Source organism: Phyllostomus hastatus, unplaced genomic scaffold (genome assembly GCF_019186645.2).
Source record: "Phyllostomus hastatus isolate PE091 unplaced genomic scaffold, TTU_PhHast_1.1 phas_scaffold_501, whole genome shotgun sequence".
NCBI classification, from domain to species: domain Eukaryota; kingdom Metazoa; phylum Chordata; class Mammalia; order Chiroptera; family Phyllostomidae; genus Phyllostomus; species Phyllostomus hastatus.
Genome location: NW_025334033.1, coordinates 61,435,046 through 61,458,773, shown reverse-complemented (window position 1 = coordinate 61,458,773; position 23,728 = coordinate 61,435,046). Strand labels below are relative to the sequence as shown.

Here is a 23,728-nt window from a genome sequence, read left to right as displayed (position 1 = left end):
CCAGCAACCTGGATTTCTATTTTCAGCTTTCCTAACAGAGTTCACCAAACCTCACTTTTTTTGAGTTTTTCTTGACATTTATGCAAATTCCTTCCTCTGATATGGCCCTTCTCCCCTCCATGTGTACTGGAAATCAACCAAAACTGGAAAGGTATCCTCTTGTCTGAGACTGGTCATTTGCATGGAAGTAGAGACTGTGCAACCACCATTCCAAGGTACAGGTACCATATTGAAATCATCACTTTTGAGCAGTCATCTTTTCTTAAAAGGATGCTAGTTTATTCTAGCTTTTTGTCAGATTTCCAAGTTTTAGTATTTTTTCAGGGAAACCAAAACAGTGATTTTTAGACACAGGATGCATGTTAGTAGTTAGAATTTCTTGTTGTAAACCTTGTGGCTATCATCCTGCACTTACAACCTCTTAAAATGTGAATTTCAAATTATTTTTTGCAGGTACTGGTTAACCTTGGCCATATTCCCATGAGAAGGGGGCACCTAGGAAACAGAGTAGCGGAGGAATTGAACAGCCAGGAATCTATTGTATTCTGCGGGATCAAAATATTCAAGCCGTTACTAAAATGTGAGAGGTATCAAGAATTTATTGATACCTCTCAATATAATACTTTTCAAAGTAATTGAGTTCAAAATAATACTTTTTAAAAATTCAGGTACCATGGCTATTTATTAGTAAATCAGATTTGGCATGTCATTTTACGGTCTAAATTCCTTCAGCTTTGAAGGTCACCTACATAAATGAGAAAATGTACAGTTAGGAAATCAGGTGTCATCTCCACTCAATGTCTGGTATAGTGAGCTGAAACAGCAAGAAACACACGCACTATGAAACAGCAAGAAACACACGCACAGTATGGGGGGAAAAAATGAGGTTAGCATCCTGGTGTTGATCCTTCCAGCCATGAATGTAGTCCTGGCCTTGCGAGACCAGCAGGCGCTTCCCCGGCGAGGCCGTGGGTCGCCGAGGGTCCGCCCGCGACCTGGGCGTCTTTCTGAAGGCTCAGCTCCCCGCACGCGGAAGGGTCGGGGTCAGGGCGCCACGGTAGCCGGTCAAGGCCGCAGGTGGCGGGGCTAGACGCTGGAGGAGCGCCACGGCGCAGGAGCGACGACCCAGCGAGGGCCCCCGGGAACACGCCGCGTTCTCACGGCCCCGCGCTGGGGGCGGAGGGGCGGGGCCAGCGCGCGCCGGCGCCGGCGAGTGGGCGGGGCCGCGCGAGGCTGCTTTTCTCGGTCCCCCGGGCGCGCGGCGCGGGCTCGCCGGGCAGTGGGACGCGGCCGCGGCGCAGAGCGGACGCCGCAGGTGGCTCGGGCTGGGAGCCGGGTGCGCGGGCGGCCGCTGGGGAGTGGAGGCGGGAGGCGGGCCCTCGCTCACCCCGCTCGCCGCAGCGGGCTGGGACGAAGCGAGCCGGGGCGCGCGAAGGGCGCGCGGCACCCACTTGACGGCTGGCGGCGCCCGCGGCTCTCAGCATGTTTCGCGAGGCGAAGGTTTTCCTCCCGCCCGTGGGCTGAGGCGGCGACGGCCAGAAGAAGCGACATGCACCTGCCAGGCGGGGTTTAGAGGACGCGGCGAGGCGGCAAGTCCCGGCCGCCAGCCGGAGGGCTTTCTTCGCCCGCCCGCCGCCGCTTGCCGCCACCGCCGCCGCGAGCCAGAGCGGCGGGGTGGGCGCCCCGTCATGGCGGCCCGGAGCGCCCCGAGCTGCCACCTGCGGCTCGAGTGGGTGTACGGCTACCGGGGCCACCAGTGCCGCAACAACCTCTACTACACAGCGGCCAAGGAGATCGTGTACTTCGTGGCGGGCGTCGGCGTGGTGTACAGCCCGCGGGAACACCGGCAAAAGTTCTACCGGGGCCACAGCGACGACATCATCAGGTACTGGGGGGGCGGGGGCGGCAGCGGTCACCGCGGCGCACAGTTCCCGGAGTTCGCACTTGCCCGGCCTTCTGGGTGCGGTGACCGCGTCCTGCTGGAAGCATCGCCCGGGAGAGCGCCCCGCAAGTGTCTTGGCCGGAACTCACCCTGTTCACCCCCTACAGACGCCTTTCCCCATCTTTGGGTTCTCGAGTCTCCCTGGGGGCGGAGCGGTGACCGCGAGCCCGCGACTGGCGTTCGGTTTTCTGTCTTTGTATCCTCCCCTCCAACAAATGTGTGATACTGCAAAAGGTTATTCGGGTAGCAATGCTTCTCTAAGTCCCGCCCGAGATTTCTCATTAAACGAATTCGTAGAGCGCCGGGGGGGATCCTTTACCTAATGAACTGATCAAAACCAAGTACCGCCCGCTGTAGGCTGGTCCTGGGGAGCGCGCCCAGGTGGCATCGTGGGGGGCACTCACCTCTTGACCATAATAATTAGTTCAGGTTTCAGCGCCTGCTGTTACCAACAGAGAGAAAAGAAACCCCGGCAACCTTCAGGCAATTCATTGGACATTAACATTTGCACACCTCAGGGCAGTTTGCGGGTAGGTTTATCCTGAAAGAAGCTGCTAAAAGCAATTCTACCGTTTTCCAATCCCCTTGTTTCCTCTTCTTTCAAATCCTCCTAAATAAGTTTACTTTGGTATTTTTTGCTTACATCACATTTCCCCCCGTTTTATATAGTTCTCCTTTGGGCGGTATCCTCAAGTTGGACCTAGTGCTCGTTGACATCTCTTTAGTGAATGGAGTCTTTGAAGTGCCATTTTCAGTCAGTGTCTCAGCAGAACTTTTGTGGCGAATAAAGTTAAAAGCTGCAGAAATTATTCTAGGCCAGCGATTTTCAACTGGTGTGCTGCAAGAATTTTTGAAACATGCAGTACCTGCCTATTTAGTCAAGGACACTGACCTCTTTTCCTTTAGATTGTCAAATACAAAAATAACAACAGCCAACACAACAATAGCCTTCCCGTGTGAGTCAAAATTATACCTTTTTTTTTTGGTCAGATTGGCAGAAAATGTATTGTTTGGTGTGCCATGGGATGGAAAAGGTTGAAAATCGCTGTTCTACGCCATTGATTACTGCTTCCTGCACAGCGCACTTGTCCTTGACAGAAGCAGCATATATTTAAAACACTTTGAGAATGTGTTTGTGTGCTGCCTCTGGAATTGTAACAGAAATTCTGTGGTTGGATTTGGTTACTCCATTTTATTTCCTTATTTATGTTTCACAGGATTTAAACTGGGCATTTCCAATCCAGCATTAGAGTTTGGTGTCTTGTAGGCAGGAAGCCTAACTTCCCTAAATAACAAAGTTGTTTCCTTTTTTAATGTTGTGTGTCTGTACATCCTTGGTCTGTAAGGGGGAGAGGGAGGCCTAGGACACACAGGAGGTCGGGCGAGATGGAGTAAAGATAAGCTGAGTGAGAACTGAGATTGTGGAGTAGGGAGTCGGGGTGTTTGGGGGTCATTTGTTATTAACCCCAAGAGTACACTTGACCCCAATTCCCTTGCCTTTTTCACTAATCCTTCCCAGTTTCTTTATTGCCCATGTGTTATGTGAGGTTGCCCACAGTGCAGGGGGTGGTAGCTGTACCCTGTTAAAGCAGCCCTCCTCTGCTCGGTCTATTAGGTTGAATTCTGTAGGTGGGGGAGGCGTAAAGGATTTTGAGGTCTTCTTGGAGTGTATTTCCACTGTTTGTACCCCTTGATGTTTGAGAGCAGTATGGTGTGAGGGCCTTTTAAATGTAGATATGATTTATTGGATGGCGTAAACTATGCTTTTGTTCTTCCAGCAGGAATTAGAAGCTATGTCACTTGTCACACTGCTTGAATTTTTATAATTGTGTCAGTAAACTCTAAGGAAGGTAATGCTTTTGCCTTCCTTTGATATATATAGTTGCACAACCCATACATTGTCTTAAAATATTACAAAATGGCAAATTACTCTGATTTTTGCCATAATTGGATCCATGTTGTGATTTTATACAAAGGATTTATCCTTAAAACAATTTATGACAATAAAAAAGTTTCCTGAAGATTTGCAATGGAATAGTAAAATCTGAGTCAAATGGCATCTTGAAATTGGCGGTACAAATTTAGTACATCTATATTGCTATATATGGTGCCACGTGACACCATTTCCTCCCCGTTGCTTGTTCTGTTTACTGTGTATCTCTGTTCTTCTCTAGTAATTTAGCCTTTAGCTGTATTTGTGTAAGTACTGATTTATGTAGAAATTAGTTTCACTGTCAGAAATAATACAGGACTTTTATTGATACTTTTTCTTGTTTTTACCGGGTGGGGGGGAAGTAGGTTTACAGTTGTTCATATGAAAAATAGTACAAGAATTAAATCTGTTTCGTGTATCCACAACTGTAAACCTACTTTTGTGCCACCCTGTATTCTGTTGTAAGTTGTAATGATGAAATTCTCTAATTTTTCGGCATTTATTACGGGTTTAAGACTAGGTTATAAAATATGCTAGACTACTGATTTTAGTATAAGATGCACATTTATAGCTTGGTCTGTATTTTGAAACTTTTGCCAGTTTTCCCAAAGGATGTGACAGCTTTTAAAATTTACTTACTTATTTTTTAGATACTGCCCATGAACACATTTTTGACAAATTCTTTTTTTTAAAGATTTTGTTTATTTGCAGAGAGAGGGTAAGGGAGGGAGAAAGGGATAAAAACCTCTATGAGGAAGACATCCAGGAGAGAAAGAAACATGCACTGGTTGCCCCTTTACACCCCCAACTGAGGACTTGGCCTGCAGCTGAGTCGTGTGCCCTGACGGTAAATTTAACCTGTGACTTTTCAGTTCACAGACTGATGCTCAGTCCACTGGGCCACACCAGCCAACGCAGGAAAGTTTCTTCCTGAGGTAGTGGTTATTATTGACAGTTTTGAAATATTTATCATCAGTGAAGACCATTGGTAGAATATAGTTGGTTTTCTTAGGTGAGTGACCCTCCACATTGAACTGCCTGAGCCTGTTGTTTATGTATTATGTAAGTATAGAATTTGAAGTTGTTTTTTTCTAAATGCGGTGAAAGTGTCTCCCAAGTGGTGATGAGCTTAAATGACATAATGCATCTGAAATACTTTGTAAAGTAAACTATGTTATATGGTTGCAGGTTAGAATAATATTCATTGCTTCTATTAGGTTGTCCAAAAAGTTTGTTTTTTTCAATAAGCTGGCTCTAGTAGCACTTAGTTGTCTTTAACTTCATTCAAAACAATTTTGTTAGATTGTATTGTAACAACTGTCATATCAGTGTGCATTAAAAAGGCTTACCAAATTGGTGAATTTTTGTGTAGCCATTTTAATATTGAAGGTGGAAGGAAATATGCAACATTTTTGGCCTGTTATGCTTTATTATTTCAAGAAAGGTAAAAATGCAACTGAAACACAAAAATTTTGTGTAGGGTATGGAGAAGGTGCTGTGACTGGTCAAATGTGTCAAAAGTGGTTTGCAAAGCTTCATGCTGGAGATGTCTCACTGGACAATGCTCCACTGTTTTTTTGCGATACAAAAAATAGAGTGAACACCAGTTCCCCTACATACTACATTGTATAATTACATTTCAACTGGTAGACCAGTTGAAGTTGATACCAATCAAATAGAGACATTAATTGAGAACAATCAACGTTCTACCGTTCAGGAGACTGCTGACATATTCAAAATATCCAAATCAATAAAGTTATTGGTGAAAATTAAAAATGTCTTTTATGGAAAAAACCATATGGACTTTTTGGCCAACACAATAGATATGACTTTTTTATTTTAGAAAAATGAAAGGTGTAGCTCTTTTCTTCAGTTGTGGTAGATGATATTCTTGAGAAAGAAAACTCCTGGCTGGTGTAGCTCAGTGGATTGAGCGTGGGCTGTGAACCAAAGCATCACAGGTTCGATTCCCAGTCAGGGCACATGCCTGGGTTGCAGGCCACGGCCCCCCAACAATCACACATTGATGTCTCTCTCTCTCTCTCTCTCTTTCTCCTTCTCCTTCCCTTCCCTCTCTAAAAATAAATAAATAAAATCTTTAAAAAAATGTCTTAGTTCATTCACGTTTATCAGGCTTGTTATCACTTACAGCAATTAAAAAAAAAAGAAAACGATTGTGTCTGTATAGTCTATGTTTACATAGACTATATCATTGGGGACCCAAAAAGACCCCAGAATTATCTTCTGGAGGACGGACCCCTTGTAGTACAAGTCTCCCCAGCCAGGTGAGTGTTCTAGGAACCTGTCTATATCAGTGGACCCGCTCGCTGGCATTGTGAGAGGCTGTGTTCAGCCTTGGTGAAAGTTTTTTTTGAAGACTTTCAGCATGTTTGCTCATTTTATGATGGGTGATTTACAAGCACACCTGTCCACACTGCACTGAGTGTTCAGCAGTTTTTGACCCAAAAGGGCATGAGCCTTGTGCCCCACCCTCCCTATTCACCTGTCTCTCCCTGAGTGATGTTCCCCTCCTTGGATGAAAAAAGTCCTCGAAGGAAAACATTTTTGCTGATGTGCAAAAGGGGAAACAGAAACAGCAGAAAGCACTAGAAGGCATCAAAATGGACGAGTTCAAAAACTGTTTCGAGCAGTGGAAAAAACACCTTGATAGGTGTATTGCATCAAATGGAGAGTACTTTGAAAGTGACTGAAATTTAAACATGTAAGAATACACAATTTTTTATAAATAAATTCAGTTTTTTGGTTCCTCCTTGTATACATAATGCATATATACATACTATGTACATAATTTGTATATAAATATAAGGTTTACATTGTTTATCTCCCCACAGTGGATACAAGTTCCATGACGGTTGGGAATTTCATGTTTGGTTCATGGATGCGTCTCTAGTGCTAAGGATAGTCCCTGGCAAATAATAGGTAATCGATAAATATTTGATGAAAGAATTAGTAAACCAAGAAATGCCTATTTCTACACTAACATGTGTCCCAGACACCACTTAAGAAAGCATATTAAAAAGGTGGAGTGACCACCTATGGCAAAAGCTAATAAAAACTCAAAAGAGATGAGAACAGAGAATTGACCAGTGAATATGGCAGACATGGAGGTCATCAGTGAACTTGGCAAGAGCTGCTATGGTGAACTAGAGTAGAGCCAAGACTGGGAAGGAAAAGCTAGAGATAGTACAGACAACTCTTTCAAGTATTCTCTCTTAACAAGAGGCACTGCATATGATGCTACCTCTTCCCGGGATGCTATACCTTCACTCATTTATTCTGATAACTGTTTATCTCTGTTTTTCTTAAAGACCCAGATGAAGTATTATATTCAGTAGGAGACATCATTGCGAACTGTTATGTCTCCATGTTGTACGTGTGATACGGTATATCATCACAGTTACACTAGTGCTATCCCTAGTACACGTGGTATTCTGATTCTTTACTTGACCAATTGTGTCTTTAAACTCTGAATACTTTAAGGCAGGGGTCCTTGCACAAAGCAGGTGCTCAGTAAGTATTTCTGTGGTGAGTGAAAAGGCCTTGAAAGAACAGTAAGTTCCTAATAGCTTCTAAGAATTTATTATATCATACTATTCTTACTGTGCAAAGTATTATTTTATTATCTCTTAAACATGAAACATAAATAATAAAGGAAAATAGTTATTAAAATACAAATCTAAATATTTGTCATTTCCATAATTAAATAATAAATAATACATTTAGTGTACATTTATGACAGTGTGAACTGTTCTAGATAATTCCTGCCTTTCCCTGAAACCATCTGTTAATTTTATCCCTTAAACTATGCAGTATCTCAAAAACAAATAATGATAAATATGCAGATGCAAAATGAAATCTCACAGAAGAGAATTATATAGTCTGAGAGAGTTAAGCTCACCTAATTCTAGTTACTTAAACACAGGGACATTTTACTAACTCTGAATATATTCTCTTACCTTTTGAAGTACTGCTCCTAGATATTAAACAATGCTTAAGAAAATTCTGGTATTAGGGTAGAGGGGAGGGTTTACATACATTTCTCAAACTGTTTATGTTAAGAATTCTAGGAATGCACACTTGAGAATGTGTGTTGGCAGTGTGCTTCCCAAATAGAATCATCTGGGGCATTTTTTAAAATACAGATTTCTGAGCTCTAGGCATAGAAGTTTCTGAGTTAGTGAAGCTGAGAAAATGCCTAGAATTGGCAGAAAGCTCCTTAAATGATTCTGATTATCAGCCAGGTTTGGGAAATATTGACCATATATCTGGAAGCATTAAGGAGATAAGTAGGTTTACATTAATCCCTGCCTGACCCGAAGAAGTTGCTACCCTGAACCCATATGGACACAAAATATATTGACCCACCATGGAAACTTACATTCTGAATTGCTTTTCCAGCTAAAATTTTGACTTGTGTTGAATAAATGAAGTTTGCACACCATAAATACAGAGCTGTTAAAAACCACTCTTTACCAGACTATGGTGATGCCTGATCCATTTTCTTTCTTGAGAACACCACCTGCCTGCCACAATGGAAGGAAAGAGCTCTTGCACCATATATAACTAAGGGCCAGGAAAAAAGGCAGAGAGAGAGACTGTCGGGAAGAGCTTAGACAGGTGTTCAGGTGTGCGGGGGGAGGGCCCGGGAAGGCCTCACTGTGCAGTATAAAGGTAACACTTCAGTAGAGACTTGGAGGCGAGGGAGTGTGCTGTGTGGATATCTGAGGGAAGGATATTTCAGACAAAGGGGCTGTGCAGTGCAAAAGTCCTAAAGTGGAATGCCGAGGAACAGTTGAAAGTTTGTGTGGTTGGAGTGGAGTGAGCTTGAGTGAAAGTAGTAAGACCAGGAGGTCTGACGGTGTGGGGGCAAAGTGTCAGACTTTATAGGCTCTTGAGAGGATTTTTGCCTTCCTGTCTAACGTGAGAGTGGAAGTTATTGGACCAGTTTCATCAAATTAGCGATGTCATTTGACGTAATGTTTTATTTAACAAGGTCACTCTGGCTCCTCTACTGAGGACAAGCTGAGGGAGAGGGGCAGGGTGGAAGCAGAGACCATTTAGGAGCCTGTTGCAATGACCCAGTCAAGACATATTGGTGGTTTGGACCAGCGTGGTAACAGTGGGAGTAGTCAGAAAGGCTCAGATATATTTTAAAGACAGAGGTGGCATTATTTACTAGTGGATCAGATATAAATTGTGACAGAAAAGAAAGGTCAGTGATTGTCACAGTTTGGGCCAAAACAGCTGAAAGAATGGAGTTGCCTGTGACTGAATCGGGAAAGACTGTAGGAAGAGCACGTTTCCTGTGTGGGGGAGAGGTGAGATCCTGAGCTCTGTGTCAGAAATGCTCCCTTTGAAACGCTCATGGACAGCCAAGTGGGGCTGTACATCGAGCAGTGAGTGTCTGTAATTCAAGGAGGCAGTCTGAGCTGGAATAAATTTGGGTGTTATCAGCTTATAAATAGTTTTTAAAGCCATGAATCTTACTGAGGCAGTGTGGATAAAGGGTCTAAAAAATGAGTTGCTGTGGCGCGCTAGCATTTGAATGTGGAAGAGATGAAAAAGAGCGGACAGGATGTGGCCAGAGGAGCAGGAGGAGCAAAACAAAGAGTGTGGGGTCTCGGAAGTTAGTGAAAGGAGTATTTCAGGGAGAAGGGAGTGATCAGCTGTACTAAGTAAAGTGAGGAGTGTGTCATCTTAGTGGAGATGTTAGCTGTGTTGCAATAATTATATGTACTGTACCACAAGACACTCCAGGAGACTGTATGTATGCTCAGGTGATCAGGTGAGCAGGGGGAGCAGAAATATGTCTTCAAAATGAGTCATGTTATTATTAGTGTACAAAAGTGACCTAGTTTAAGATTTGTCCCAGCAGCTTCTAGCTTGCTTGGTTATTTGAAAAATTACACATGGTTGGCGGCTCTAGAGCCTTGCTACATGAATGTGTGGTCTTCCGATGAGCAGCTTTTGGCAGCTCCTTAGAAATGCAGCTCTCCAACCCCACCCAGACCTGCTAAATTAGACTCTGAATTTTAACATTCTCAGGTGATTTGTAAACATATTCAAGTTTGAAAAGCATACTCTATCTAGGTCACTGGTTTTAAAAGTATGATCCTTTAACCAGCAACACCTGGAAACTTGTTAGAAATGCAAATTTTCAGTTCACCCCAGATCTAATCAGAAACTCTGGGTATGGGGCCCAATAATCAATTTTAATCACCTCCAGGTGATAATGATGTGTTATACAGTTTGAAAACTGCCTAGATTTCTGATTCTCAGCCCTGGCTGCATATTAGAATTACTTGGAGAGTTAAAAGCAGAGCAAACATAATAAAAACCACCAATGGCTGAGTCTCATCCCTACAAACTTGATTTGTTTAAGGTGGGTCTCAAGTATAGTTTCTTTGTTGTTGTTTCCTTCTGTTTTTAATTTTTAAGCTTTCCAACCCAGATGACTCTGATATGCAGCCAGGGTTGAAAAACACTACTTTAGATACAGTAGTGATCCATGTTTCGCTGGTGGGCTAGGAAGTCAACCTTAAAAAACTCAGGGCGTAGACAAATTTATTCACTTACTATTATGCATAAATATTGGATTGGCCAAAAAGTCTATTTAGTTTTTTCCATAAAATAAAAGACACATTTTTCATTTTCACCAATAATGTTATTGATTCAGATATTTTGAGTATGTCTCAAATAGCAGGAGCCAGTAGTGGGAGAGGGCTATCTCCTACTATTGGCTTCCAGGGGACAGCGGCCAGGGGTGCTGCTAAACATCTTCCAATGCATAAGACAGCCCCACAGCAAAGAATTATTTGGCCAGGATATCAGTAGTACCAAGAAACTCTTCAAACCACTTTTGACACATTTGAGCAGTCATAACATCTCCATACACTACGTGAATCTTTTTGTGTTTCAGTTGCATTTTAACCTTTCTTGAAATAATAAAACATAATACGCTGAAAATGTTGCATATCTTCTTCCATCCTCAGTATTAAAATGGCCGCATAAAAATTCACCAGTTTTGCTAAGTTTTTTAAAAATGCATGCTGACACGACAGCTGTTGCAACAGCTGTTGCAATAGAATCTAACACAATGTGTTTTGAATGAAGTTAAGACTAAGCAGTACTAGAACCAGGATACAGAAAAAAAACTAAACGAACTTTTTGGTCAACCCAATATAACAATATGGATACTTTGCAAAGTGTTGAAACCCCTTTAAAAACTTTGGGTATTGTGGCTGGTGTGGCTCGGTTGGAGCATCGTCCTGTAACAGAAAGTGCTGTGGGTTCGATTCCTAGTCATGGCACATACCAAGGTTGTAGGTTCAGTCCCTGGTCCCGGCAGTGGTCTGAGTGTGAGGGAGGCAACCAGTCGATATTTCTCTCTCACATCAGTGTTTTGCTCTTTCCCTTGTAGAAATCTACTTGTAGAAAAATTTATCAAGGAGAAATTTATATTCATTCCCTGCCTTCTGCTGATGTCCATAAATTCTTACTATTAGATCTTTGTCTTGTTTTTAAAGACTCATAGATTATTTTTTTGTGAATTATGAGTGAATTTTCTGTTTGTTAAACTGTGATTTGTACTTTAAGGCTGATACTAATGTGGGAGTGCTACTAAGTACTATTTTTGGACACTAAGATTTGGTCTAACTTGATCCATTAAAAGAGTAAAATGGGAAAGAGGGCTTGAAAACAAATGAACACCAAATGAGAAAATGGAATGTGGTAGGGTTGCTGCGATTTGTTGCTGTGGTTCAGCTGATCCTTGTGCGAACCCCTCTGTTGGAGAAGTTGAACACACACTATATCATATTACAGGGATTATGAAGTCCGTCATTGGCTGTTTGGCACATAGAGTATTGAAGTAGTAACTATTAGCATGGATTTTTATAAAAGTTATTTTAAATCCAAATTATTTTAAATAAAGTCTCATTTATACATCTGTATATGTTATATATATACAAAATACTCCAAAAGCTCTGTGAGTAATTTTAAGTATTTGTTCTGCAGCCTTGCACTGCATCCTGAACGAGTGCTGGTAGCAACAGGACAAGTTGGGAAAGAGCCCTATATCTGTGTCTGGGATTCGTACACTGTGCAGACCATATCAGTTCTGAAGGACGTTCATACGCATGGTGTAGCTTGCCTGGCGTTTGACTTAGATGGACAGGTATGTGATCTTTTTTTTTTTTTAAACAAATCAATGTATCTCTTTTTTTTAAGGTTTTATTTATTTATTTGTAGAGAGGGAATGGAGGAGGGGAGAGAGAGAGAGAGAAACATCAATGTGCGGTTGCTGGGGGCCGTGGCCTGCAACCCAGGCATGTGCCCTGACTGGGAATCGAACCAGCAACACTTGGGTTCACAGCCTGTGCTCAGTCCACTGAGCTACGCCAGCCAGGGCATGTGATCATTTTTTAAACTATGTTTTAAATATGTGTACTGTGAGAAATTATTATAAATCTATAAATATTAAATCAGAAAACAGTTAATGAAAAATATTTGTTCAAGTAGGGAGGTGGGTAGACAGGATGAGTGATTGTTGTATTTGAGAAAAATAAGAGCAATAAGGGGCTTTTTAAATTTTATTAAGAGCTTTTTAATTGAATAAATTACTACCATGAAAGCCAAAGAGATTCTGATTCAGTGGACTATTACTTGGTTGTTTTAGAAAATTTTCCAGGTTGTGTATATTGACAAGACAAATGGAAGACCTCTTATGGAAACTAAGTTTCTCTAAGTAGAGTTGCATACATTTTAATTTTTAGTTAGAAGTTTTATATTAACTTTTTTCTATTAACTCTATTACAGTTTTTCTAGTAACTTTCTATTGTAATTTTTACTGAGAAGAATGAGGCAGTTCATATATGAACTATTTTTATACAAAATCAAAGTTCAAAACAGAATATAATTATCATTTCTACTAACTTTACTACTAATCAGCTCCCAAATTATTATTTAATTTTAGTCAGTGATTTCTTAAAAATTAGACAAGGCAAGGGCTTTTTTCTGGTGCTTTAATGGACTTTGTTATACCTAAAACATATTTAAGAAGTTTGATTTTGCAGATGTGGTTAATGTATAGTCTTTAAAGGTTTGATGTTAAAATTAGACTTTAAAAATTATTTTCACTTTTAGGAAAAATTTTAGTTTTCTTCATTTCAATTCATAAAATTTAATTTCACAGACTTAGATTTAACAGGAACAGATTACATTGTGTTCTCTTCCCTTGAAAGTGATAGCCATAGATGTTTTATTCATAACTCTGAGGAATAGCTCCTTTGAGTAGCAAAGATACTTAGGACTTTCTGATAAGAGTCTGGTAAGGGACCTGTAAAGACTTAAGTGGAACTTCTCATTTGGGGGAAAATGTGCTTCTTGGTTTAATATTGCAGGTAGCAGTGATTAGCAATTACAGAACTTCAATTGATGTGCATTTTTGCTGTTATTTTTCAAGTCCCTTAATGTCCTCATATGAGAATTTTCTTTTTTAAAAAGAAGAGAATTGTATTCTACCTACTTTACAGGAGATTTTATTTTATGAAACAGAACTACTAAGTTGTTTTTAAAAATCATTTAGGAAAGGTGTCCAGGATGTTTTAATGGTTATATTTTAAATATAGATGCTTTCTTCTTAATTTTAAGATTGCTTTTTCTACATGTAATATACTGCATTGCTGAGGAAGTTCTCTTACATGCACATGGAGAAATTATGCCCATACCTTTTCTTAGTTGAAAGCCTTTAATTTCACTTATTTTAAGCAACTTATTAGAAAAGTCTTAGGTACATATATTTTATTGTCACAGATCTTCATGAGATCATGTTACTTAAAAATGTAAACTTATAGAAAACATAATAGCTGAAAGTTGTTGAGCACATACTAAGGATAAAGGCATTGCCTCCATGATCTCATTTAATCATGGAGGCAATGCTGTGAAATAGATCTGCTATTACCTCTATTTTACAGATAAGGAGACTGAGACTTAGAGAGGTTGAATAACCAACCTTTCTAAGTTCTCTACACGGCTAGTAAATGGAACCAGTGCGGGAACCCGGGTCATTCACACTCTGAAGCTCATGTTTTTAACCGCAGTGCTCGACTGCCCCCCAAACATGGAATTTAGGAGGTCGTTATTCATATTTCAAGAGGAATTCATCCATCTTCAACACAGTGAAAGCTTGTAAGGAACACTACCAATTGAAGATTAAGTTAAGAAGAGCACCTTTGAAATTATGTTAATGAAACAATGCTTTAGTTTAAAGTATTCTTTAGAACATATCTGTCCACTAATAATCTATACACTATGAGATACCAACTAGGAAATACTGTACAATTTTTGCATTTATAATTGAAACTATAAATGATCAGTTAAGATTCATCCAATGAATGAGTTTCCCTGTTGGTAGCAGTGCTGAATGTTCTTCTTCTGCAGAGGTTCTTCTGAATGGATTGAATATCCATGTTAAAACTGGAAGGAAGTCTGCCTCATTGAGAATAATTAGGGCCTAAAAAGGCTTTTTATGTAAATCCACATAAAACAGGGACTAAAAGTTTATAGTAATTGGGGGAAGAATATAAAGAAGGGGAATCAGACTGGTACTTTATCTTGAAAATATAACCATAATTTAAAATGATAAAAGGATATCTCTCGTATTTAACAAAACCTAAGTTATAGTTACAACTCTGATAATTTATAGAATGGACCAAGAATAAAGTATTAATATTTTTAACCTAATTTGTCAACTGTATGCTGGTACAAAATAAAATGCTTTAGTTGACCATTTACTTTTGGCACAGGATTGTGAAGGGGGTCACTTTTCCAAAAATATTAGAGGAGTTCACTGATTTTTTCCAGGGGCCCTTCTGTAATCTCTTGATATCTAGACATGTCTCAACTGCTTGTAGCATTATTTTTGAGATTTTTTTCTACTGCTCTTCTAGATCCTAACTTCTAATGGTTTTCTGTATGATTTGACCAATATTTACTCCATTAAGTTCTGCATCTTTTGCAAAATTAGTGATTTTTACTTTGTAGCATTATAACAATTAGTTCTTTTTTTAAAAAAATACTTAATTTATTTATTTTTAGAAAGTGGGGAAGGGAGGGAGAAAGAGAGGGAGAGAAACATCAGTGTGTGGTTGCCTCTCATGTGCCCCCCTACTGGCAGCTGGCTCACAACCCAGGCATGTGCCCTCCCTGGGAATCAAACCTGAGACCCCTTGGTTTGCAGGCTGGCACTCAATTCACTGAGCTGCACCAGTCAGGGCTAACAATTAGTTCTTATAATGAACACTAAGATCACAAGGGTCCTCAAACTAGAATCTTTTTGAAGTTTAATTGTCCATTATTTGAAAATGTTTCACAGTTGCAGGAACACGTGGAGTGTGTCTAGTTGTGGCCATTGGAATATTTTTCTTATTTGATTATTTAGTATGCTAGAACTTTTTACTAAATATTTCCAATTCAGTTAATAGACACAACCAGGGTTTTGTTTGGGAATAGGATCAGGGAGGAATTTGGGGAGCTGGATAGAGGCTTTTTTTTTATTATTCAGTTTTCTGTTTTCCTCTCTCACTGTACTTCTTAGTTATCTTTAAAGGAGCCTCTCCTTCTGCCCGCTTAAGTGTCAGCGTTCTTTAGGAGTCTGCAAGCCGTCTTTTCACTGCACTCGTTCTCTCCAGGTGGTTATCTAGATGCATGACTTTAACTCCCACAGCAGTTACAGTGGCCCCAGCTTCTCCCTCAGCTCCACAGACCCTCTTTGGATGTCATGTAGAGATACCATACACTGCACATTTAAAATGGAATTCTCTCTCTATTCCAACTCTATTTAAAAAATAACCTCTTTCCTCTGGCTCCTGGCCTCCCTTCCCAGCCTTGTCTCCTGCCACTTCCCAGGTGGCACCCCTTCCGTCAGCCGTACTGAGTTCGTGGCTCTTCCCACTAATCTTGGTGTCTTTTGGCCTGGAATGTGCTTTCTCTTACTTTTCTACCCAACTATCTCTTACTTTGTCTTCCAGGATATGGTTCAAGCACTGCTTTTACTGGAGAACTTCCTTAATTCTCTTCCTCACCCACATAGACTGGGTTAAATGTGGGAACAAATGATAAAGTAAATGATAAAAAGCTGGAAGAGGAGGTAGTATTTGCTTGGTAGTTTCTCGCTTTTCCTTTCTGCTGTTGTATAACTTATCCTTAGGGAGCTTGATTTTGGCCATGACAATGTTTATTTATCATCGCTACAGAGGAAGTGCTCCCCCATCTATTAAGTCACCACCTGTGCAGCGCTAGATGCTTGGAGGCTCTGTTGAGACACACGGAGTTCTAAACCTGTTGGCTGGTTGTGGTTTGCCGTGTGTGAATGATGAGCTGAGCCAGAGGGAAGAGGCACTGGCGGAAAGGAAAGGACAGAGCCCCTCTGTTACTCACTCGATAGTTGTCTCGTGAGGTTTTGATCTCTGCACAGTTTGCTGTAGCAAGCGGTAGGTGTCTTTGTTTTCGTTAGATATTTGCTGATAGCCTCTAGTTCCCAAATATTAAAGACCTCAGGAGAAGCAGATTATCTCCTCTTGGTCCCTTGAGCTTTGTACTAGTGTGACTTGCTGGAGAACCATAATAAATTGTTCTGTCTTTTTATGTGAGCCATTCATTCTACCCATTTGGAGGTTTAAGTAGTAACTGCACTTTGCAGAAACTGTTTCTAACTGGGTATCAGATGACATTTCTCATTCGGACAGGGAGATTATGATCATGGTAAACTGGTGGTGGTGATGATAGCAAACACTTATGTGACAGCTGTATTCCAGGCACTCTTTTAACTTCTTTACATACAGCGTGGGGCAAAAGTAGGTTCACAGTTGTTCGTATAGAAAATATACAATGATTAATAAATAATACAAAAATAAACTTTGTTTTGTGTACTCATAACTATAAACCTACTTTTGTCCCATCCTGTATGTTAATTTTCATATTAACCGTATGAGGTACTCATAGTATCCCAACTTAATAGGTAAGGAAATTAAGGCACAGAGAGGCTAAATAATTGGCAAAGTCATCCCATTATTGAGAGGTGGAGCTGGTGTTCAGATCTAGGCAGTCAGGTACCACAGTCTATGCTGTAAACCAGAGATTGGTACCCTTTCTGTAACAGGTCAGATGGTAAATAGTTAAAGCTTTGTGGGCCATGTGGTCTCAGTGACAGCTACTCAGCTCTGCACTGTAGGGTGAAAGCCCTCCTCGACAGCTTGTAAAAGAGTGTGTGGCATGTTCTAGTTTGGCCTGCGATTTAGAGTTTGCCACCCCTGCTTCGAAACCAGTGCTTTTTAAAGTATGTGTTGTGGGTTGGTCCTGGCAGTTTCTTCTTTAACCTTTCACTTACTTGTGAGTGTTTGTATTATTAATTGCCAAGTATTTGGAGGATTTTCTGCACAATGTCATATTAGTCTGATTTCTGTTTTCATCAGAAACTAATGTTAAGTGGGGATAATAAAAGTACCTCATAAGGTAATAACTTCATGTTATTCTGATTTCTGTTTTTGAAAATAAAGAAAATGTGTTTTTTATTTTCACTTTTAAAAATCTGTTTAGGCTTATTTTGTAATTCAAAATTTTGTCATCTTCATGAAGAATCATGTGCACTTGGAAAGGGTATGGAACAATACATATTCTTCTGTTTCCTTTCTCTCCTTTTGTTTTTTGTACTGTTGTTGTCATTTTACTTCTACATATTTTGTAAATCCCATAATGTGTTATTTTTTCCTAGAAGAGTTAGTTTTAAAAGCAAACTATTTTAAAAAAACAAACTCTTTACCACTTGGGTTCTCTTCATTCATGAGTAAATTAATTCACTTCCTGTTAGTAATGTCTGAAAACATTTGCACTGTATATTTTATACAGTTTTCCAGTTGTTTATGCCAGGGGGGCAGTAGTTCAGACCCTACTATTCATTCACAGCCAGGAGTTCATTTCTCCTTTTTCTGAGCCTCTCTCTTGCAGTCCATCTCACTGTCTCCTCTTTTCCCCTCTTTCTTTACGCCCCCAACCACCTGTGTAACTCTCCCACTGAGTTTTTAGTTTCATTTCTTTTTTTTCATGTCTGGAAATTGCCTTTGCTTCTTCAAATCCGCTTGACTTCTTGTAGTCTCCTCTTTGCTCCTATGAAGGTATTTTGAAGTCCCACACTTATTTCATAGAATGCGATGATTCCAGTGTCTGATGTTTTGCAGGACTGATTTTGCTGTCTGTCATGACTTCTTGATCGTCATTCAGGTCCCTTGTTTCCTGTGGTTACTGAGCGGGCGTTGTTTGTTTATTTTTTCTTGTATTTTTGTCGACTGCTACCTTTAGGAATTCTTTGAGGATGGAAATTTTAGGCCTTTGCATAGGATTTGTATTTGCCTGTGCACCATTGTTGAGGATGCTTGAAGATTCTGCAGTCCTTAGGACCCCTGTGAATGAAAGTGTTTCCATTTGAGGGAGTCGTGATTAGTATGGATTTAGGCCTTGCAGCTGCAAGAAAGCTGCTTGTGGCTACAGATTTTCGGGGTTGATTTTCTCCCCTTCATGCATTGCCACCCCTCTTTTAGAAAGGGGTGGTCTCTTGTTTTCCCTTCTCTGAGGAGTTTACTGCTTTAGTTAGAGGTGTGCAGTTCACATTCCTACCTCGGGCATGTTCTAAACTTTATCTCCTACTCCTGTTCAGCCTGCAAAACAAGATCAGGCTTCCCAGGGTTTAGCTGATGCTTTTGGAGTAAAGTGGATATAGAAGCTCTCTTTCTGTTCAAAATTCCCATAGGAAACCACTTTGTTTTTGTTCATATTTTTGACAGTGCAGCAGTGCATTTAAAAGATGTTATGTTTTATCTGATATTTTTAGTTTTTGACAGGAGAGATGTTTAGGGTATTTGTCAGTCTTACCATTAGACATGGAAGCCATTCTTCTGTTTCTTAATGTGATTAACTACACATATGTGCAAATATTAGCAAGATGAAATGTATTCAGCCTTTCTCTATGAGGTCTATAAAATATGACTGTGCAAGTTCTGATGTTTATAATGCCCATGAGGAGAATTTGTTTGCCATTTGTAATTTGGTTCCTTGTTTATTTGTCTGCCTGTTTATTCCCTTCCGGACTCCTTGGACATAAATCAGCGCTTGGTTTCCGTTGGACTTGATTCAAAAAATGCAGTTTGTATTTGGGATTGGAAAAGGGGAAAAATGTTGTCCATGGCTCCTGGTCACACGGATAGAGTAAGTATTCCCCTTTGGGGCTTCCAGTGGGCATAGGATGGGAAAGGGCCAGAGGGGGTCAGGAGGGTTTCTGTTTCTGTGTTCTGTTATTGACACATAGTTCATATGTAATTAAACGTGTAAAGTACAGTTGTAATTGGAATGCATATATGTATTGTAGATTCAATAGATATAGTGTTGTTAGCATAAAACTTAACTACTTCAGCAAAAACGATGAATTTTAGTAATTGAAACCTCAATTAAAAAATTGAGTGGTTCATGCCTTGGGTCTGTTCGGTTTAAAAAAGATATTTTGTGTGTGAATTTAAAATTATCTGTTAGGATTAATATTTTTAGGAACCTAACATTTTTACTTTTGAAACTTTTAAATATATTCCATCTTGTTTAAAATTAATATAAAGAAAATGTTGTAGCCAGCTTTTTAATTAAATAGTATACTACTTTTATAAACATACATCAGAATTTTGTGATAAACTCTTAAAAACGTCTGAGTTTTTTGGTGGGTAGTAAAATCCCAAACCAGCACTGGAGGTGCAGTCATTGATTCTGTCTGTGGGGAACGAATCTGTAGAAGTTGTATAGAAACATTTGTGTGAATTTAAAAAACCACATTTGCGTGAATTTGTGTTTTGATTTCTAACAGATTCTCAAAGAGGCCTCTTACACGTATGATTTAGATAATTAAAGTGTTAAGTATATTTTATTAAACAATTGTGTATTTTGACTGAGAACAAAGCATTTCATGCATTAGGCCTTTGGATTTAGTAAATGGGCTGATTTTTATGAAAAATGATGCTGCCTTTCCATTGGAACTTTTAAAAGGAATTTTTAAAAGATTTTATTTATTTATTTTTAGAGAGGGAATGGAGGGGGAGAGAGAGAGAGAGAGAAACATCAGTGTGCAGTTGCAGCCCGCGCTCAATCCACCGAGCTACGCCAGCCAGGGCTCTTAAAAGTATTTTTGTAGTTAGTACTTTAAAGTCGTATGAATGTGTTTTTCATGTAATCCGTATTGTGGTGAGTTGTTACACACTGTAAGAGGAAACTTCTTCACCAGTGCAGAGCATCACTGTGCACGTATCTAGAGGAAGCAAGCCTTTTACATGACTGTGCTCGAGGGTGTCAGAGAAACGTGGCGAAGACCACCAGGTAGCAGAATTCTTTTCTGCTATGAAATCATTTTTCAGACATTTTTCTTCTAGTTATTATTAAAGTACATGATTCTAATGAATATGTTATTTCATCTCTTTTTTTTTCTTCGCTTTTGTAACAAAAGTGGTTTTTGTGTATATAGAATTTATGGAATCTTAGCAGCAAAGAACGAAGCTTGGGGATCTCCAGAATTTAAGTATAAGTTAATTTTGTTTGACCTATAAACTGTAAAGAATAAAGAGAGCTAAAAATACAGAATTTTTACTGTGAAATGAATGTTTGGATTCTTTATGTAAGTAGTTCTGCATGATAGCTATAACAACAGTGTTCTCTATTTGTAGCTGTATGTGGTAAGTGTATGGTCCATTCAGATTTCTCTGTTGTAGAGATTATGAGGTTCCTGCCTCATACCCTGGTTGTGTTGAACCAGTCTTGTTACTTATGGCCTTTTAAAAAACAATTAAAAATAGAGTTGTATATTATCATTTTACTGGTAGCTTCAGAAATTCATAGAATCTAAGAAATAGTCTTTGTTTCTTTTCATTTATGTATTTGTTTTTCAAAAGATTTTAAAGTATAGGATTCTATTATTTGTTGAAGAATATTACTTTATGATAGGTAGGGTTTGGGGGTTATTTGGTCTTTCAGACAGCATTCTTAAATGATTCAAAAATAAGTATTTTAACCATGAATCTGATTTGTTCACAGATATTTGATATTTCTTGGGATTTGTACCAGCCAAATAGGCTTGTCAGCTGTGGTGTAAAACATATCAAGGTACTAGACGGTTCTTATTTTATAATAGTTATCTTTATTTATTCTCTGCCACCGAGTATATATCACACTATTTACAATTTAGGGTAGGTTTAGGACTTTGACAGTACTTATTTTTAAATGTCAACATTTACAGTTTTTAATGTTCAATGTAATAAACATTTATTGTGTAATTACTATGTGTGTGAGGAACCTATGTGAGGGAAATAGGTATGAATACAAAATTAATAAACAGCCAGTAAAACAGCTAGTAGATGGCAACGCCAGATGACTGGGATGAGTCATTTAGCCTCTTTGATCTTTCTTTCACATCTTAAAACTGGCTGCTGGTGCCACCTCATAGAGCTGATGATTAAGTAAGGCAGTAGGTATGTCATAGTGCCTGGCACATGGTCAGCTTTCTGAAAGTGTTATCTTTTCCTCTCTGCGCCTTTGCTCTCTTACTTGAGCTCAGCCTTTGATAGACACTGTGCACTGTGCGTACAAAAGCCCATAAGGTCAGTGGTGGAAGTCACTCTGTGTGTATCATTACTTTTGAATCCCTGATGCAAATTGGAAATGCTTGCTTGTTTCCCAGTATCTGATGTAACAGTTCCTATAACTGTGAATTCCTAGTAAATAAGGTTTTGCATACACATTCTTCTGATACTCCCACTTCCATCCACATTTTCTCCAGAGTATGTTTAGCTGCAGCTGCAATCCTGGTTTGATATCAGTACCTGCATATTCTGGTACTGATTCCATAGTGGATATTATTAAATTTTTACTTTTTCAGTAAATATTTAATAGCAAAAGGCTCTGTGCTAGGCTTAAAGTATGTAGTATAAGCCCTGTGAAGGTAGAAATTTTTGTCTTGTTCATCTTTGATGAACAAGTTGTTGTTTGACACAGTACTTGATATATATTAAATTCTTTTTTGTAAAGACTTTTAAATTTATTTTTAGAGAGAAGGAAAGGGAGGGAGAAAGAAGGAGAGAAACATCGATGAGCAAGAGATACATTGATCAATTGCCTCTCGCACACCCCCAACTGGGGACCTGGTCTGCAACCCGTGCCCTGTGCCCTGACTGGGAATCAAACTGGTGACCTTCCAGTTTACAGGCCGGCACTCTGGACTGAGCCACACCAGCCAGGGCTGATTTATATTAAATTCTTAACAAATTGTTGGCAAGTTGATAAGTAAAGAGAACTTATTGCTTTTTTATATTGTAAATAAAGCTGAAATTTCCACTTTCAAGTTTTTAGAAAACTTCTCAATTAAACTAAAACTGTATTTACTATGAATATCTTTCTTTACATTTGGTAGAGACAATGAATAGCATGGTAGCTATCTTTTCAGGCAAAAGATGATCTAGAACAGCTCTAGCCAGTACAGTAGCAACTAGCCACATGTTACTATTTAAATTCAATTAAAATTAAATAAAATGTAGTATTCATTTCTTCAGTCACACTGTCAGTACGTTCAAGAGCCACCTGTATGACGTGGTTACCACACACACTCACACACTTTCATCATCATAGAAAGTTGTATTGGGCAGCACTGATCTGGATTCTAGAACAGTGGTTCGTAACTCTTGCCAAACATTAGAATTATTTGGATACCTGGGCCTCTTCACTCTCCAGAGATTCTGTCTCAGTTTATCTTAGTGGAGGACCAGGTATACTTTGTTTTATAATTCCCCCCAGGATATTCTAATACGCAACCAGAATTGAGAATCACTAATCTCAAAGAAAATAATAGCTTGAAATTGGAACTTGCGGAAAGAGAACCAGCTATCCTTGCGCACAAAATTATGGAACTTTTAAATTTAAAAATCGTGAAATTTTTTGGATTAAAACATTCATTAGTTAGTGGATCAGCATCATAATTTTTAGTTCTTTGAGACTTCATATTTTAAATTAAGATCTTTTGGTCTTAAAATAAGATCTTGAAGATCAGGTAAGATTTTAAGTATATAATATCAACAAATTAGATTAAATCGTAATTTACTTAATATAAAGTTGAATTTATTCTCAGGCCCTAATTTCTTTATGCACAGCTATTTAATATGTATATTAAATATTTAATATATATATTCTCACCTTGCCCCATTTTTGGTTTTCTATTTCTCTTTGCAAACTTTTACAATTTACCTAAATCCACATAAAAGGACAAAAACCCTGGTCACAAAGATTTATGTTTGACTTCCCTGTGTTTACCCAAGAATGAACCAATCATTCCAAATGTGTATCTTTCTTATTTTTAAGCTTTAAAGTAAAGGAATTGCTTGGCCTTGAAAATACCAGTGAGAGCAACGTACTAATCCTTTCATATTTCCCAGTCTTTGCTGTCTTTATCAGAGACTGAGCACTAGTTTTGGTCCCTTTTCCTGTTAGTATATGGTGTCTTACCCTCATATTCATTACTAACTCCTTCTGAACTTTTCAACCTAAGTTTCATGTAGATTTTTTTTCAGAAACCTAATGGAAGCATAGCATTTTTTAAAGTTTTTTTTTTAAGATTTTATTTATTCATTTTTAGAGAGAGGTGAAGAGAAGGAGAATGAGAGGGAGAGGATTATCAATGTGTGGTTGCCTCTCATGCGCTCTGTACCAGGGACCTGGTCTGCAACCCAGGCATGTGCCCTGACTGGAATTCGAACTGGCGA

General features: G+C 39.3%; 1 protein-coding gene across 5 annotated transcripts in view; it reads left to right on the top strand.

The window, feature by feature from the left end:
• The first annotated feature begins 1,266 nt into the window (after positions 1-1,266).
• Positions 1,267-23,728, top strand: part of EML5 (EMAP like 5) — a 117,332-nt gene continuing 94,870 nt past the window's right edge. For all 5 annotated transcript variants that reach the window (XR_006783734.1, XM_045822013.1, XM_045822012.1 and 2 more), the window contains exons 1-4: positions 1,267-1,885; positions 11,913-12,072; positions 19,056-19,154; positions 21,015-21,083. Coding sequence is in view for 4 of the 5 variants with exons in the window: in XM_045822013.1 (XP_045677969.1) it covers positions 1,689-1,885; positions 11,913-12,072; positions 19,056-19,154; positions 21,015-21,083 (525 nt within the window). In the remaining variant the exon portion in view is untranslated. The remainder of the gene's footprint in view (positions 1,886-11,912; positions 12,073-19,055; positions 19,155-21,014; positions 21,084-23,728) is intronic.